The sequence below is a fragment of the Empidonax traillii genome, unplaced genomic scaffold (genome assembly GCF_003031625.1).
Source record: "Empidonax traillii isolate 1590-97213 ecotype Southwest subspecies unplaced genomic scaffold, ASM303162v1 scaffold128:size1411021, whole genome shotgun sequence".
NCBI lineage: Eukaryota > Metazoa > Chordata > Aves > Passeriformes > Tyrannidae > Empidonax > Empidonax traillii.
In genome coordinates, this window is record NW_020955321.1 from 99,448 (window position 1) to 115,152 (window position 15,705).

The 15,705-nt window shown below is 41.4% G+C and overlaps 1 protein-coding gene across 6 annotated transcripts in view; it reads left to right on the forward strand.

Moving 5' to 3' along the window:
- PLCB4 (phospholipase C beta 4) overlaps positions 1–15,705 on the forward strand; it is a 177,875-nt gene that overhangs the window by 98,863 nt on the left and 63,307 nt on the right. For all 6 annotated transcript variants that reach the window (XM_027883548.1, XM_027883552.1, XM_027883551.1 and 3 more), the window contains exons 3-8: positions 162–262; positions 2,163–2,243; positions 2,547–2,606; positions 3,802–3,945; positions 12,976–13,055; positions 13,623–13,676. In XM_027883548.1, the coding sequence (XP_027739349.1) occupies positions 179–262; positions 2,163–2,243; positions 2,547–2,606; positions 3,802–3,945; positions 12,976–13,055; positions 13,623–13,676 (503 nt within the window). In that variant the 5' untranslated portion in view covers positions 162–178. The remainder of the gene's footprint in view (positions 1–161; positions 263–2,162; positions 2,244–2,546; positions 2,607–3,801; positions 3,946–12,975; positions 13,056–13,622; positions 13,677–15,705) is intronic.

Sequence of the window (15,705 nt, forward strand, 5' to 3'; positions counted from 1 at the left end):
AATTACTCTTATGAGGAAAACTCTTGATTGGGAAACACACTGTGACTTATTAATATTTCTGTGTGAAAGGAAAAGCTAGAACTCACTTTTTTCCTGCTTGGACTTTGAAAGGCTCCTTTTGAAGGGCAGTAATTGAACTCTGCCTTTTCATTCCATTGCAGGTTTTTCTTCTGTAATCATGGCAAAACCTTACGAATTCAACTGGCAGAAGCCAGTCCCCTCTTTCCTGCAGGATGGAGCTGTGTTTGATAGATATGAAGAGGTAAGAGGCCAGTTGCCTTTCATTTGCTATTCTCTTTTAAATATGCAGATGGGATAGAATATTTCACGGTTTGGCTTTCATTGTACACAAAGAAACTTTCAGTTTGTCTGGTAATACCTCCAGAAATGTCTGTGGGGAGGCAATACCAACACACTTTATCGCTGTGCAGGTTTTTTTTTTGCTTTTAAAAGAAACGACGTTAAAATATATTTAATCCCTCTGATTTGAAATAAGCCCTGAGGAAGAGAAAGGGAGAATTGGATCAAAATATCTGTAAGATGCATAAAACTCATCTTTGCAGATTCATAAAGCACATTATTGAACAAAGTGAGTTAAGTTCTGTTTTTTGCACAGCTATCAAATGGAGAGAGGGAGAATATATTGCTTTTTTTTTTTAGTATATAACTGAGGACCTGCATATCACAAGGGAAAATAAGAGAACACAGAACATTTATATTCTGATCCAAATGCACCATTTGAGATCTGGAGGGGTTTTATCTACTTCAGAAAATCAATCTGTACTCTATCTGAAATATGATTACTATGATCCCACTTTCAGCTGTGCTTTAATCCAAATTTATTAAAGGAATGCAAAACAGGGCGTTTTACACAGCTGAAATAAAGTGCTGAGAAGTTCACCTTATACTCAGCATTGATGTGTGGTGATAAGAACAATTTTATCAGGGTCTATTTTTAATCTTGTTTGGACAGGAAATCTCTCTAAGTCGAAGGTATCTCTGTAAGTGCCTTCAGGGATATTAGTGTTTGCTTCTTATCTTTTGAAAAGTAAGTAAAAGGTATTTTTTATCACAAGGCCTGCCAAGATAGGGATAGTTGGTTTACCCTGTATTTTCAGTTTTGTTGCTGGATTAACAAACCGGTGGATACGGATATTCCAGGTACCGGTGGACCTGGAATTCCTTAGAAAGGAGGTTCAGAAAAGCTTGATTTTTCCTCAGGAAATAATTGCTCAGGGAACAACCTGGGAGGATCTGAGTGAGGGGATGTGGCCCACGTCTCTTCCTTGGCCTCTTTGTTGGGAGACAGAAAAGAGATTTCAGTGCTCGAATTTTGGTGCGATTATCAAAAATACGGTTGGAAGCCTGGATTGTTTCCTTGCAGAGGACTCTTCTGCACACATGGCTGTCAGTTTTCAATTAAGGAAGTCAGGAAGTTCTGGATCCTTCTTTCCTTCAAGACGTGATTGATTCTGCACACTCCTTTCCTGCATTTGAGCTTAATTTATGATGCACTAATTGAGGCTGGAGGTGTGTGGAGGAAATTTCTTTTTTTAATTCAGCTAATCTGATTTTTTTTTTTTTGCCTTGCCCAGTGTCTTTGGAATGCCATCCTTTCCTGATTCCTTCTACAAATCAATATCCTCCAAACTCTGCTTGTCTGATACTCTGGCCACAGATTGCTCACAGCATTAACACTGCCACAGCCTTAACAGAAAAGTGCTTCCCAAATTCTGAATGTTAAAATGAAATGTGATCATTTGACCCTGAAGATAGTACTGGCAAATTATGTATATTTTCACCTTTGTGTGGTTTGAAGCATTTAATTTTCCATAATTTTTTGAAGGTGTATTTCATTAAGGTTTTTTATTAGGTGAGAATCACTGCTTTTATTAAATAAAACGTCTTCATAGTTGCAATGAAGTAGGAAAATACTAATTAAGTGCATCCAAATGTCTCAAGCATCTGCAAGAAGACAAATCATTAAAAATTATCTTTTTTTTTAAAGCCTGCCTCCCTCACTTGTGTTTGTTTGGGAATAGCAAATTCTGCAGGAAGGTATTTGGGAAGAAATGAAACACTCTTTTATTTTTGAACAAGAAATAAATTTATGATATTCATCCAGCTGACTAAAATAATGGTCTGTGTTTTCTTTTCCATAGGAATCCTTTGTCTTTGAAAGCAACTGTCTCTTCCAAGTGGATGAATTTGGGTTTTTTCTGAGCTGGAAAAGTGAAGGAAAGGTATATTACAGTTATATCAGGAGTATATATTAGATATTATAGTATTTGGAGTATATTCTGGCTAGTTTTCGAACATGTAAAATACCATGTTAGTTTATTTACAAAACTAGCCTTCATCCTATTTTTTTTTTTTTTTAGAATTGGCAGAAGTGAAGTGTATAAGAGGGAAATAACAAAATGCTGAAGGGAAATATACTGTTTATATTTGTTAACAGTGTTAACAAGCAAGATTCAGCGTTTATTTTTGCTGCACTTCCTAATCTCAGCAGCCCTTTGAACTTGCACCTATTTTTGTCGTTTCAGGAAGGACAGGTGTTAGAATGCTCCCTGATCAACAGTGTGCGTTTTGGAGCTGTACCAAAGGTACTCTGTGCTTTGTGCTCTTCATTTAAACAACAAATATTTAAACTGAAGGTGAAATAGAGGATGACACTCATTTCTTCAAGTGATGCCAGCAACACAGTTTTTATTTTGTAATCGTGATCTCAAATGTTGAGTTTTGAAGTGATTTGCTGTGACTGAGGGTTCGGCCATCTGGCCTTTCTGAAGTAGTACGGGGTTCAGGATGTGGGGAAAGCTGAACAACAGACGTTAGGAGCACCTATCAGGAGTTTTTAATTCCTTTGTAACAGTGGATTGTGATACTTGTGTTACAGGTCTAGGAAAAAAAGTTTGATTTTCCAGATTTTGTGGCTATCAGTTTAAAATTTATCTTCTTGCACCATTGACATAAAACCCAGGAAGTTTTGTTTACATCCCTCTTTATGCAGTTAAAAGGTCAGAGAGGGCAGCTGGTCACAGTCTGCCTTTTTGAAGAGTATCAACAGAAGCACTTGCTAGGAATTCTGGGCGAACCCAAAACTTTGGAAACATCCTCAGTGGTATTCTTCAGAAGTGAATCGTGGCCCTCCCTCCTGCAGGCCTTTAGTTCAGAAGATTTGTTGGGACTCTGCATTTCCATTGTCATGTGTTAAGTGGTTTTGTGTTAACTGTAGGTAATTCTCTCTTAATAATTGTCTTGGGAATGCATAGAACAAGATTCCTCCCCCACAGAGGAGGGGCATGAGAAGGGATGTTGCAGACAACCCATGTGCTGACAGCCATACCAGTACGCTTCAGACTTCAGCCCTGTCTTTACATAAGGAATTTACACTTTAAAAAAATAAACCCTTTAAATCTGTAGTCCTTGACCTGCAGCAGACACCAGCTTGTATGACACAAGAAGTCACAGAGATCGTAACTCTCAGGAACTATGGACTTAACTAGATTGGAATAATTAACTTAGAGATTAATACTGCTCCTCTGTTTCCAGTCCTTGGAGTGATTAATTTTTCTTTTGCATGATGAAGATATGAGTTCTGACAATCAAGTTCCTAACTGTTAGAATAGATCTGTTTTTCAGATTTGCACACTATTTCTAAGCGAAAGCACTCATTTATGACGATTGGCAAAGGTTTAAGGGTGTAAGTGTATATGGAGATGAAAATGCATCTTGACCGTAGTGCACTGCAGAAGAGAAAAGTGGCAAATGTAACAAGTGATTTATTCTGTTTCACAGGATCCCAAAATCCTGACGGCACTCGAGGCTGTTGGAAAGTCAGAGAACGAGTTGGAAGGACGGATAGTGTGTGTTTGCAGTGGCACAGACCTGGTGAACATCAGCTTCACTTACATGGTAGCGGAAAACACAGAAGTAGCCAAGGTATTTCACAATTAAACAGTGGGGGGGAGTTAAAAATGAGAGCTCATCAGCAGTTCTCAGTTGTTTTTCCTAAGTCTTCCTGCTCGGCTGACTGAAATACCTGGCTTTTTGGCTGCTGCCTCACTCTCAGGAGGACAACAAACATCCATCTGGAGCACTCTGTGACATGTCTGTGTGGCATGGGGAAAGGAAATAGTGGGTTTATCAGCCTCTGGGTGCACAGTGATTTATCCAAATTAGACACTGGGACCAGCAAATATAGGACAGATCATTCCTTCAGCTGTTGAGTGTCTCTGTGTGGGGGCATGTCCAGCAGGCTGTGTGACAGTTATGCAGTGGATCTGTCACAGGGATGCTGAGGGGAGGTGCAGTGACTTCCATTTTCCTGGTGGGTGGAGTTCAGCCGTCCGAAATTCTGTTCAGCGATAACCCGATTGTGTTGTGGGGTTCATATTATTGGAAAGGACAAAAGCAGGAAAGAAAATTCTCTGCGGTTAAAGGGATCCCAGTGTACCCAGGTTCTTTTCTGTTTCCTGTTGGCATGGAACAGTCCTAAGGAAACAATGGCACTTTTTTACACGTCATCTTTCCTGAGAGCTCTAGATTGCAGTTCACAATGCAAATTCTGGGGCTCCACCTGTCTCCTGGTACTTGAGATGTCTGCTGTGAACTGCTCTGAGAAACCTGATCCAGAGTGCTGATAGTACCTTAGATTCAGACATTCAAGGGGTTTTAAAAATACACATTCTTGGATTTTTCTTTTCTGATTGTATGTATTCTGGGTATTTAGAATTATAATCAGTTTTGTGAGATATAAGTATTGAATAGTGATCAGTAATGCACACCTAATTTAAAACTCTCTGCTGAATGCAGCATCACTAAATCCCTTGGCAGACCTGCTTGCTCCTTCACTGCCATGGATCCATACCTTTGGAAACACTGGCAATGCTGAGTAAACCCCATGAGAGGAGAAACGCTTGTATAGCTTACATGGGTACACTAAATTGATTTTACTGTGTGTATTTTCAGCAGGCTTTCAGGGAAATAACGTGCCACAGTTATGTTTTGACAACACTGGAGAGGCAAAGAAAAGGATGTGTTGGCAGCATTCAGTTTTATACTTAACCCAACAGTGTCTCTGATTTATTCTGAAAACAGAAAGTCGCTGTTAAGTTTCTCAGCCACCTTAGATCTCAATAGGCTGTATTGGACTAATTGGTTTGTGAGGATCTTGGCCAGTTACACACACTGTCACAGGAGATGAGCTAATTACACGGCTGAAAAGATCTATTGCTTCATTAAGAGCAAAGTTGCCTACCAAAAATGGTGTGTTATGCTGCAGTCTGCCTGTGGGGAGGCTCTGAGAGGCCCATATATGTGAGAGTCCTGCATTTGGGAGCCTTACCACCAAAATCGATGTCCAGAACTGTCAGCAGTGATGATCCACCTGATCTGATGTGATATGTTTGAGGCACAAGGGAGAGGATAAAGCAGATCAAGCCAAAAAAATCAATGCAGGCCTTTCTAAGTTGCCTTTGCTGGGGAATTTGGCCTGTACTCTATTGGCTTTTCATACATGGTAAGTACCTCAATTTGCTAGTGTAGTTCTGTGCTAAAATAAAATTTTCTAGGAGTTGTCTGCACATAGACCTGTTCCTGCTTAATTCTTCCTGTTTTGTTCATGAGAAAACATCTTTCTTCTGCGACAGTAAATCTCTTCTAGGAGAAATAAGCCTTTGCATGGTGTTCAGTGGCCATGCAGCTTTTATGCAGCAGTTTAAAATAGGCCTTGATTTAATCCATGTTCAAACGTAAGCCCCTCTTTGGTAAGAACAGAGGCAAGATTTTGGAGAAAAGGGGGCAGTGATTGTAGGTCTAGCAGCCCAGATTCATGTTAGGGGTGCACCTGGTTTCTGCTGTGCCTGCCCTGTTGCCATGAGGAAGGTAAACATTACTTGCTGTAGATCTTCTGTCCCTTCCTCAGATAAACCAAGGCCTGGATTGGTTAGTACCTGATTGGGATGCTTTGAAACCAGGTAACTGAGTGGCAGATCCCAACACAAAAGCTCAGAGCATTTCTACCCAGAAAAGAGGACAAAAGGGAATTCTGCTTCTCTGGATAGTAATTTACAATTCGAAAAGAAGTAATTGTTCTTCCCTGAAGGCTGGGCTATAATGGAACAGAGAAACCATGACAAAGAAGAAAATTAATGCGAGTTCCTGGCTTCTCCAGGCTATCCATGCAAGGAATGATATTGTTGGGAGGCAGGTTCTGCCAGGTCCTGTAGGACAGGGTGGCAGAGTGTGGGCAGTGCCCCAGCTGTGGCAGGTGGGCGTGCACAAAGCTGCTGAACCCTCCCCATCACAGGCTGGCTGTTGTCATCTGTCATCACCTCTGCACTGGGGCAGCCCCACATCCCTCTGCCCCTTGTGCCAGTGTGCTCAGCAGGTCTGGCCGAGGCATCGCTGAGCTCCAAGTAGAGCTGTTCCAACGACAAGAGCGTGTTTATTATCCCTCCACTTGTCTCCAAGCTCCAACTCTGGTATTTACACTCCATCTACTTAAATTTTATTGGTGTTTTCAGCTGAGAAATTGGTTTTCATTTCCACTCTTAAAACAGCCACAGAATAGGGTGTACTCTGTCTCTGATTGCAAGCAGCTGTCGTGGTCCACTCCTAAAGCAGCTCCACTGTGACAGCAGAGAGTGACTGCAAAAGGTGGAATTTAAAAGCTGATATTTGGAATCCTGATTAAATCAGGTTGTATAAATTACCCTGAGCTAAATTTAAAACACACAGACACACATATGAGAGGTGGGAGCCTATGTTGTGTATTTTTCTTTTTTACTTCCCAGATGGACTTGCTGTGACCTAGTAATCAGATGATCTGCTTTCCTCAGTCTGGGACATTTGAAAAGTCCTGTGGGTATTTAGGGGTGCATTTCCTTAGTGCAGAAGTGATGTGGTGCTGATGGGAGCCTTTAGCCCATGGCATGTACTCTGCCTATCCAAAAATGGCACAAGTCCAGTAAAGCTGTTGTACTTCAGCGATCCAGAGTATGGATTTCTTGTCTTCTTTGCTCATGCACTTTGGCAATGCTTGGAGTGCACTTGGCAGTTAAGGAGTTTAACTTAAAAGATTAACCTAAGTCAGGTTTTTTAACATTATGTAATATTTATGAATATCGGGGGTAAATTTGTCCTGACAGCTTTTCTTTCCCAGATGCAGCTGTGTTGTTGGAAAGGATCATCTCTCCAGCTGATAGATTTTGTCCTTATGCCAGAAAGTTCTGTTCCCCCTGCCCTGCTGGCAGAGGGCTTCATGTGAACACTCCTGATTCAACACAGTGTTAGGCTCATGTGACACATTTAGGGGCAAAGCTTACAACAGTGTTTGAGATAATCTGGCTCTGGGAGGTGCTGATTCACACAATTCCTCTGGCAGTGGGTCAGGATGGCAGCAGCCATAGGTGTAAAACAGACTAGGTTTTACACTTCTGATTAGATTTGATAGAAAACAGGTCTTTTCCACAGGTGCGTTACTGAGACAGTGGTTCACACATTGATGGCTTAACCTGTGAGGCACCAGAATGAACAATCAACATGTGCTGAAATGCTGTATTACATGCTGGCAAACAACATAAAGGCAAATGCAGGCTTTATCATGCAGCTCATAATATTTATGGCATGGAAGACGACTGCAGCTGGAAACGTTTCGTTTTGACATTCCTAAACTTTTCACTGAGAATGTTATTTTTCATTTTTCTTTTTTTTTTTTTTTTTTTTTTTTTTTTTTTTTTTTTTTTTTTTTTTTTTTTTTTTTTTTTTTTTTTTTTTTTTTTTTTTTTTTTTTTTTTTTTCAATTTGTTTACAGTGATTGAGTGGACCATTGTGGGTTTGGTAAGATGGAGTACCTCAGGCTCATTAGTTTTGTTGGTGTTTCTATCTGGCTTTTCTTGAGTTACAGAAAAATTCTGTTTGATAGAACCATAGAATGGTTTGGGTTGGAAGGGACCTGAAACACCATCTAATTCCAGCCCCTTCCACTAGAGCAAGTTGCTCAGAGCCCCATCCAGCCTGGCCTGACTGACCCTGATTTTTCTCCCCACGAAACAAGCTATTAAATATTTGCCCAAATCGTATTGTTAAGAGGGCAGATAGAAGGTAGCAGAAGATTCCTATGCGAATATACCACAAATACATTACAGAAAAGTTTTGTTTTCCCAAAGCTTTGGTTTGTTTTGATGTTTCAGAGCAAAACTTTCCCAGAAGCCTGCAAAATATGCTTGAGTAGAACTCCAGAAGCCTACTGCTGTTCTCTGTGTCCTTCTACGTTAGTATATATGATTTATGTCTCAAAGTCTCTGTGGTAAACAGTTCTAAATCATGGCTATCTTAACTCTATGACCACAGCTTACCTATTCAGGTAGCCCTGTGCCAAATATGTAATAACACATTCTCTAGAGAGATCTTCATATTTCAACCTGCATTTCAGAGTCAGAACATTTCCATGTGCTTTTCTGCCTTTTGGTGTTCTTTCTTGGCTGTACCACTGCAGAATTATCAGTAAATTGAAAACTTTAGCCCTGGTTTTCTGTAGCCAGGAGGTGGATTTCACTGTGTAAAGCTCCACTTTGTTTTTCATAGTTTGCATACAAAAGCAGCCAAAGTGACTCTTCCAACCGCTTTCTGAGTAGACCCCTCCGGTGCTGGGAGAGCAATTCCAGGGTGGAAAGCTCTGTTGAAGTGTGGTAGCAATCTGGACACATCAGGCAACTGCCAGTACTGAGTGTGCAAGCCTCACCTTTCCTGATGGAATAGTTGAAAGCCAGAGGATTTCCTTTTATCTCTGTGCCAGAATTTTCACAGCAACATCCTTCAAGGCTGTGCTGCAGTTGGTCAGGTAGGGAATAGGTTTGGCGCTGTCACCCTCTGGCATGAGAGGAAGAGGAATTTTCATGGAACAGAAGTGAGTTCTCTGACATCTGCTTTGGGGGAAGAGGGACATCTGCTGGTCACGGCGCTGCTGGCTGAGGGCGAGTGCCAGGGAGTCCTGCCAGCCCCTGGCTGGCTTGGGAAGAGGTGGGAAACACGGTTCTGTTGTTGGTGGGCCCCCCAAACCCTCAAGCTGTCAAGCCCTTGTGTCTGACAGCCAGTCATAGGCTCTGAATACCAAAATCGGAGGGCAGTGCCTCCTTGCCTCCCTGGCTTTGCTGGTGTGGGAAATAACCCTGGAGAGACTGCACTGAGAAAGGGAAGGTAAAATCTCCAGAGGCCTGGATGATGCCGACCTCGTCGGTAAATAATTCGTGCGTGACCTTGTCTAGAATTCCATCAGCTGTAGGTTATGGTGATTTTTAACCTTTCATAAGTTTTGTCCTTTTTAACCCCCCCTAAATGAAAGGGCGATGGCTAAAAGAGGGTTGAAAGGCCAAACTTACTCATGTACCCTGCCACTGCTGCCCATGTTTCATTGATGAACCTCAGATAATGCAGGGTCACTAAGTGCCTCAGAAGCATTTGAGTGCTACAGCAAAAGCTGAGAGAGTGCTTCTTCAGGCAATTTTTCTTGTACCTTCTCCTTCTAGAGATGCTTGACAGCGTTTGATCTTGTTAGAGAAAAACAACACAGGCTGCCTGTTCCAGTCTGCAGTGTAGATTTTGGCCTCTTGTGTCAGCTTGAGGGTCTGAACTTCAGGTGCACTTGTGTTTGGTTTTGCTTCTTTTCATGATTGTTGTTTTTCTAGGATTAGATAGCAGGGCCCAGATTCCTCTGTGAATCTGGAATAATACTTGTATATAGGGAGCCACTCAGGAGTTACACTGACAGATGAAAGGCACTGAACCGTATTTTGAAAATTGGAAAATGCTCAGCACTAGCATCAGTAGGAATCCAATGTACCCTGATTTCTATCAAAAACATTTTGTACTTTCTGTAAGACCCAAGTGAAGCGTTTCCTATCTACCTGAGAATTTCATCTTGTTACAGGATTTTCCTTCTCTGCAGAGGTAGTGATTTGAAAATGCTGAGCGTGGAAGAAGAGAATTGAGGATCTTTATCCTTGTTACTTACATAGGTTTACAGATCTTTCAGCTTCATCTGTAAAATAAGGAGTGCTATCATAGCATATAAGCAAGGCTGCTGCTGAATATCTCATAGTGTGTTAGCTGGGAGAAATCTGATCTCTTCTTTCATCCCTCCTGCAAGGTCATCAGACAAGTGTACATTAAATCTGGGAACAGTATATTGTCAGGAAAGCAATATATTGCCAGCTTGACATTGAATTTTGTGCCTGTCTGTGCCTTAAAAGTGATTATAAATATAGTTGTTATTTGGAGACTAGTCTGGCTCAGAAGGACAAAAGAATCTGAACGTTTTGACTGTGTTGTTGAGTGTGTTTGTTGTTGTATTCCCGGTTAATTTGGGGCCAGCTGATAACCGTGGGCAATATCAGATGAGACGCTCCAGAACCTGCTTCAGCCCCCAAATGAAGGGCAAGCAGCCAGAGGCTTCCCTGTGGTGCAGCAGCGTGGGGTAGAACAGATGGGCAAACGTGTCTCTGGAACTGCCATGTCTTGCCCAGGGGACATGCCACCAATGTGAAGATGATTCAGAAGTGGACAGAGGCTCTTGGTTGGCTCCCTTGCTTGGTACCAGCAGAGGTGTGATGCTTTTGTGGCTTACCAGTGTCTGGCTGTAGATTTGTGCCCTTTTGCTGTAAAGGGAGTGGAGTTCCTGATTTGGCATCTCTATCTGGAAAGGGCATTAACACTGAAAAAAGATTAGGGAGGCCTCCAAAGTGGGAATCATCAGGACAACTGCAAAAATACCACTTGGTAAGTGGTTAGCGTATTGATTTCTCTCTCTACTTGTGAAGTGTTCCTTTTGGCAGCTCCTCTTGATGTACAGAAGTGACTTCAGAACTGAGTGCAGGGTAACCTTACTTTGAAACATTCGTGTTTGTTATGTCTGGGGTTGTTGTAATCCATTGCCTTCAAATGGATCTGATTGAAATGGTGATATGGTCACCATTGGCAGGAAAAAAAAAGAAAAAGGCTGAAGCTTATTCGCAGTGTTCATTTTGTGTAATTTAATTTTGCAAGGGTTTTTTTGTTTGCAGTGCATATGCAGTTGTACTGTATGGGTCAGTGCTGAAAGGTGGAGGAGTTTGGAAGGGACCACAGACTAATCATGAGGATAAATGTTTGTGTACCTGTGGCAGTGTTAATGCAGCAGGAATGTTACATTTTAGATTTAAAACCAAAACAAACCACAAAAACCACAAACCCAGACAACCACAAAACCCCAAATGTAGGTAGATAAAGATGAATTTTGACAGTTCTAGGAAATTGAAATATATGTAAGACTTGTTCAGGCATTTACCCTGAAATTATCACAAGCTCTATTCCTTTATCATCTGAGGTGAGAGAACATTTGTTGGAAAAGATAAGTGTTCCCTAAATCTGTCACTGGTTTCTAGTTATATCAGCTCTAATAAATAACATTATCTTGCCCCATGAACCTTGTTTTCTTTATCTTTCTATTCAGTACCCTCATCCTCTGATTACTAAGTCATTGTACTCATGCAGTTGGAAAAATAGAGATGGGAGGGCAGACTGTTACTGGTGGGTTGTTTTCAAGCACAGAAACACACCTAAGAAACCCCAAATACCAGCTTTTCTCAGAAGTCAGACTTCTGTTTTCAAATGATTCTCAGATACACTGTTAGAATGCATGTTTTATGTGGTACTTACTTAAAAGATCATTTTTAAAAAAATAATTAAATATGAACGTTCTAACAAGCGGCTACTTTTCCTAAAACAAAATAGATTTAATGTGTCATGAGTACAAGGATCTACTTAAGTGTGTTTATCTGTTGAAGTGACACCTTAGACCTTGTTTTAGCCCACAAGGATTTGCTGCCTGCAGTTTACAATGTGCCATTTCCCAAAGACATTAGTATTCCTCCAGTATAAATCACAATTTTTTCCATCTGTATTGCAGATGTACAGCACTCATTCATGAAAAGAAAAATACACTCATCTGCATCTATTTATAAGTGTCAAATTCTGGATCCTGCCCAAGTCAGTTCAAGCTGCCTGCACAGAATTTGGCCAGAAGCAAAAAAACTTCTTTATTCATAAGGTTAATGTTTAGCAGTGGACCAAAGCCCATCTCAGTTCCACCAGTGTAAATTATCTGTTGAGTAATCCCAGTGTTACAATGGCATAATTGAGATCGAACTTGGCTTGGAGTGCTGTCATTTTTTTTTTTCCCTTCCTGTAGCTTTATCCTGCCAGGAATTCTTGCTGAAATCAATGAGTGTTCATGTTTGGGCCTTAATCCTTAAGCTGCAGCTTCTATACACTGCTGCAGAGTCGAGGTGCAGGCTACAGTAGAAAACTAGATCCATAAAAATGGAATTACAGAAGTAAGTGCTGTAATGCTGCTGTTGGCTGAAAGCCATCCCAGTGATTATGGGAATGTTGTGCTTTTTAAGGATGAAAGCAAGAAAGCTAAGCGGGACTTGAATATGTAACAGAGTGCTGGATGATGTTGGTGTCACAGAGCAATTGTTGTGCCTCCAGCTTGTCATTGTTTTGTTTCGTTCCTTTGCCAAAACTGGACCAGTTGAATATCTCATCACATATTGCATCGTTGGTTACTAATAGCTGATATTGCCCCTTGCCACTGAGAGGGCATAAATAGAGGGCTTACTAAATCAATCAATGGACCACTTGCCTTGGCTGGCAATAAACTGGTTTAATAGCACTGCTGATGCTCCGTGTGGTGTTGGGGAGAATGGAAAGCACAGTCACTTCGTTTGGGGAGGGATGAAATGGTAATGGGTGAAATGTGGCTGGACTTTTCTATGGTATAGGCTGTCAACTGGGCAAAGTTCTTCGTCAACTCAGGCTATTAACATTATCCATAGCTCCAAGAAAGAACCTTCCCCCAGGAAAAGCTTTTCTACTTCTTCCCTCTTCCACTTTGCTAATTTGGTGTTTCTGTATTTTCCCATTTTTCAGCAATGGGTGGAAGGGCTTGGATCCATCATCCACAACTTTAGAGCTAACAATGTCAGTCCAATGACATGTCTCAAGAAACAGTAAGTTACTTTCTTTCCCCTTTCTTTCCTTCCCTTTCTCCCTTATTTTTCTGTATTTTCCTTCTTGGAATTGAAAAAAAAAAATTGGGTTTCCTACTTCAACATTTACAGTCACAAACCAGCATAATAAAGAAAATTGTGTTAAATTACTTAAGAGTTTGTCTCTCACTGAGACCAGAGAAGTCTCAAGGCTATATCTGCCACCTTGCCCAGGAGAAATTATAAAAGAATTTATAACTGTTCATTTGATTTGTTGTTTTGTATGTTTTAATTATTGTCTAGTTTGTTCTTTCCTTGATGCATATGCAAGTGAAACCCCAGGAGACTTTCTTGTCTTCACACTTGTTTTAATTGCTGTACTGATATTTTGGGCTGCTTTTTGCTTTCACGTTTAGTGAACTGCTCTGCCTCGAGCACTAAGAGGTCACAGAAAAATGTTCTTATTACAGAACAATTATTTTTTTGTATTCATCTGACAGACAGGGCAATAATCTCAAGCTAAACATAAGTATCTAGATCCCAATTTTAATAAATAGTATTTTAAAAGTATTTCATTCCTAATTTCAGCTGGATGAAGTTGGCCTTCCTAACAAACACAAACGGGAAAATTCCAGTTCGGAGGTAAGCACAACTGGGAATTCCAGCTGTTGTCAGCTACTGATTGTATGATGTTAATAACATTCTATAACTTGAAAAAACAATGTAATATCAATTTTTACTAATGAGTATGGAAGAATAAGTACAGAACTAGACATTCTTAGCTGACCTGCTCAGTAAATTAGGCAGCGCTTCTGGTCAGCCTAGTCTGTTCTTTGTAGTCCGTTGCAAGTAAAAGTTCCTGTAATAGTTTTCAAAATCACTCAGAGCTAAGAGCATCAGATTTTTCAGCTTGAAACTCTGGGATGGGTTTTTCAGTTGTAAAGTTTCATTAAATCCTTTTAAAAAGAACCATAAAAGCTTTCAGACCAGTTAAGTAGAGGACAAAAAGGTACATTTTAAAATGTGGTTCCTTGTAAAAGAGACATATATAGCTCTGCCAAAAATACTTCTGCTTTTATGGGAACCCCCCCAGATAATATTTGGGTTTCTGCACGTGGTAAATGAACTGTTGGGGTTAGTTGTTGTGAGTAACAGCAAAGCTGGAACAGTGTATTTCTTTCTGTACAGCTATTAACTATCACAGGGTACTGATTTTCAGTCCTCTCTGGCCAGGCAGCAGTTCTCCCCCCTCCTGCTCTGGAAATTAATTCTTGCTGATACATTGAGCTGCTTTTTCTTTATGTAGCACATGGAAACCACATTTTTGGGGCCTGCTGTTTTCTCATAAGTAGAAACTCGCAGAGGGGAGCAAGAAAGGAGGCCTTTGTAAGATAAGCCTCACTCAGCAGGGCTTTTTCGAGGGAGAAAAAGAGGGGTTTGCATCCACAGAATCTGCAGAAAGACAAAGGGCCTGCCATGTGCTTTCCAGGTTTCTGTAGTTTCATGATTTAGATGACACCTTGAAGGTGCTAAGGCTGCTTCAGTGTATTAATCTCCCAAACTCAGCTGCCATAAAGCACCTTCTGTGCAGATGTCCCATGAGGAATATCAACTGGAGGGCAACGGCGAGGGAACAGTGCTACAGGGACAAATTAATCTTCAAGACTTTGGAGCTTTATACGTGTGTTTGAACACAGAGCTCTATTCCTCGGTATGAATTTATGGTTTGCTAGCTTGTCTGAAACTGTTTCAGCCTTTAAAATATCTTACATCACATTTAGCGAGGCATAAATTCCCTCCACTGTGCTACAGCACCCTGATTTGTGTACGCAGAAAAGTCTGCCTGGTGCAGAAGATGGACCAGTCCACTGGTTCCAGTGTATTAAATCTTCAAATTCAAATCTGCAGTATTTCCAGGCCGACATAAATCGGTCTCTAACAGCTTTATTTATTGCAGAAGTAGTTTCCTTGTAACTTTGTAAGGGATCTGCTGTTCCCTGGAGCTGAATCTGGAGGCTCCAAGGAATGGGCTCTGTTGGTGTGGGTAAAAGGAGGGAACATTTTGGGGCTCATCCAGGAAGCACTGTATTGCCCACTGAAAGGACTGGGAGAGGTGTCAGTGTGGAGTGTGAATGAAGGAGGGAAAAATCAGTGTGCTCTGCGGGAAAAGAGGGTAAATCAGAGCCCTGATGGCCAAGCTGTGAGAAGGGCCTGATCCAGCAGGGAAGTGGGACACAGACACACAGGTGTCCCTGCACTGGGCAGCCTGGAATGTGGGGGAATTCACTGCTTCCCACTTCATCCCACAAACACTTGGTGCTGAGAAGGAGCATGGAGAAATAACACAGGGAACAGAAGGAGAGCTGGATGGATGAGGAGAGGGATGTGTAAGAGGAAGGCAAGCTGGGAAGCACTGGGAAAGCACAAGGGGCACCAAGTTTACCCAAACCTCCCTCTCAGTAACCCTTTCACTGATCTAAACCACTGATGCTTCCCCTCCAACTGACCCTTCCCTTTCACCTGTTTTTAAATGCAGTGTTGTCTGGTCAGCCCCGTTTCCTCAACCTCCACCCTCTCCTGCTGCTCAGGGACTCTTGTAGCAATTGTTGTGGCTCTGGGGACGCAGAAGGGAAGGTTTCTCTCTCAGAAACAGAATACCCAGCAGCTCTGT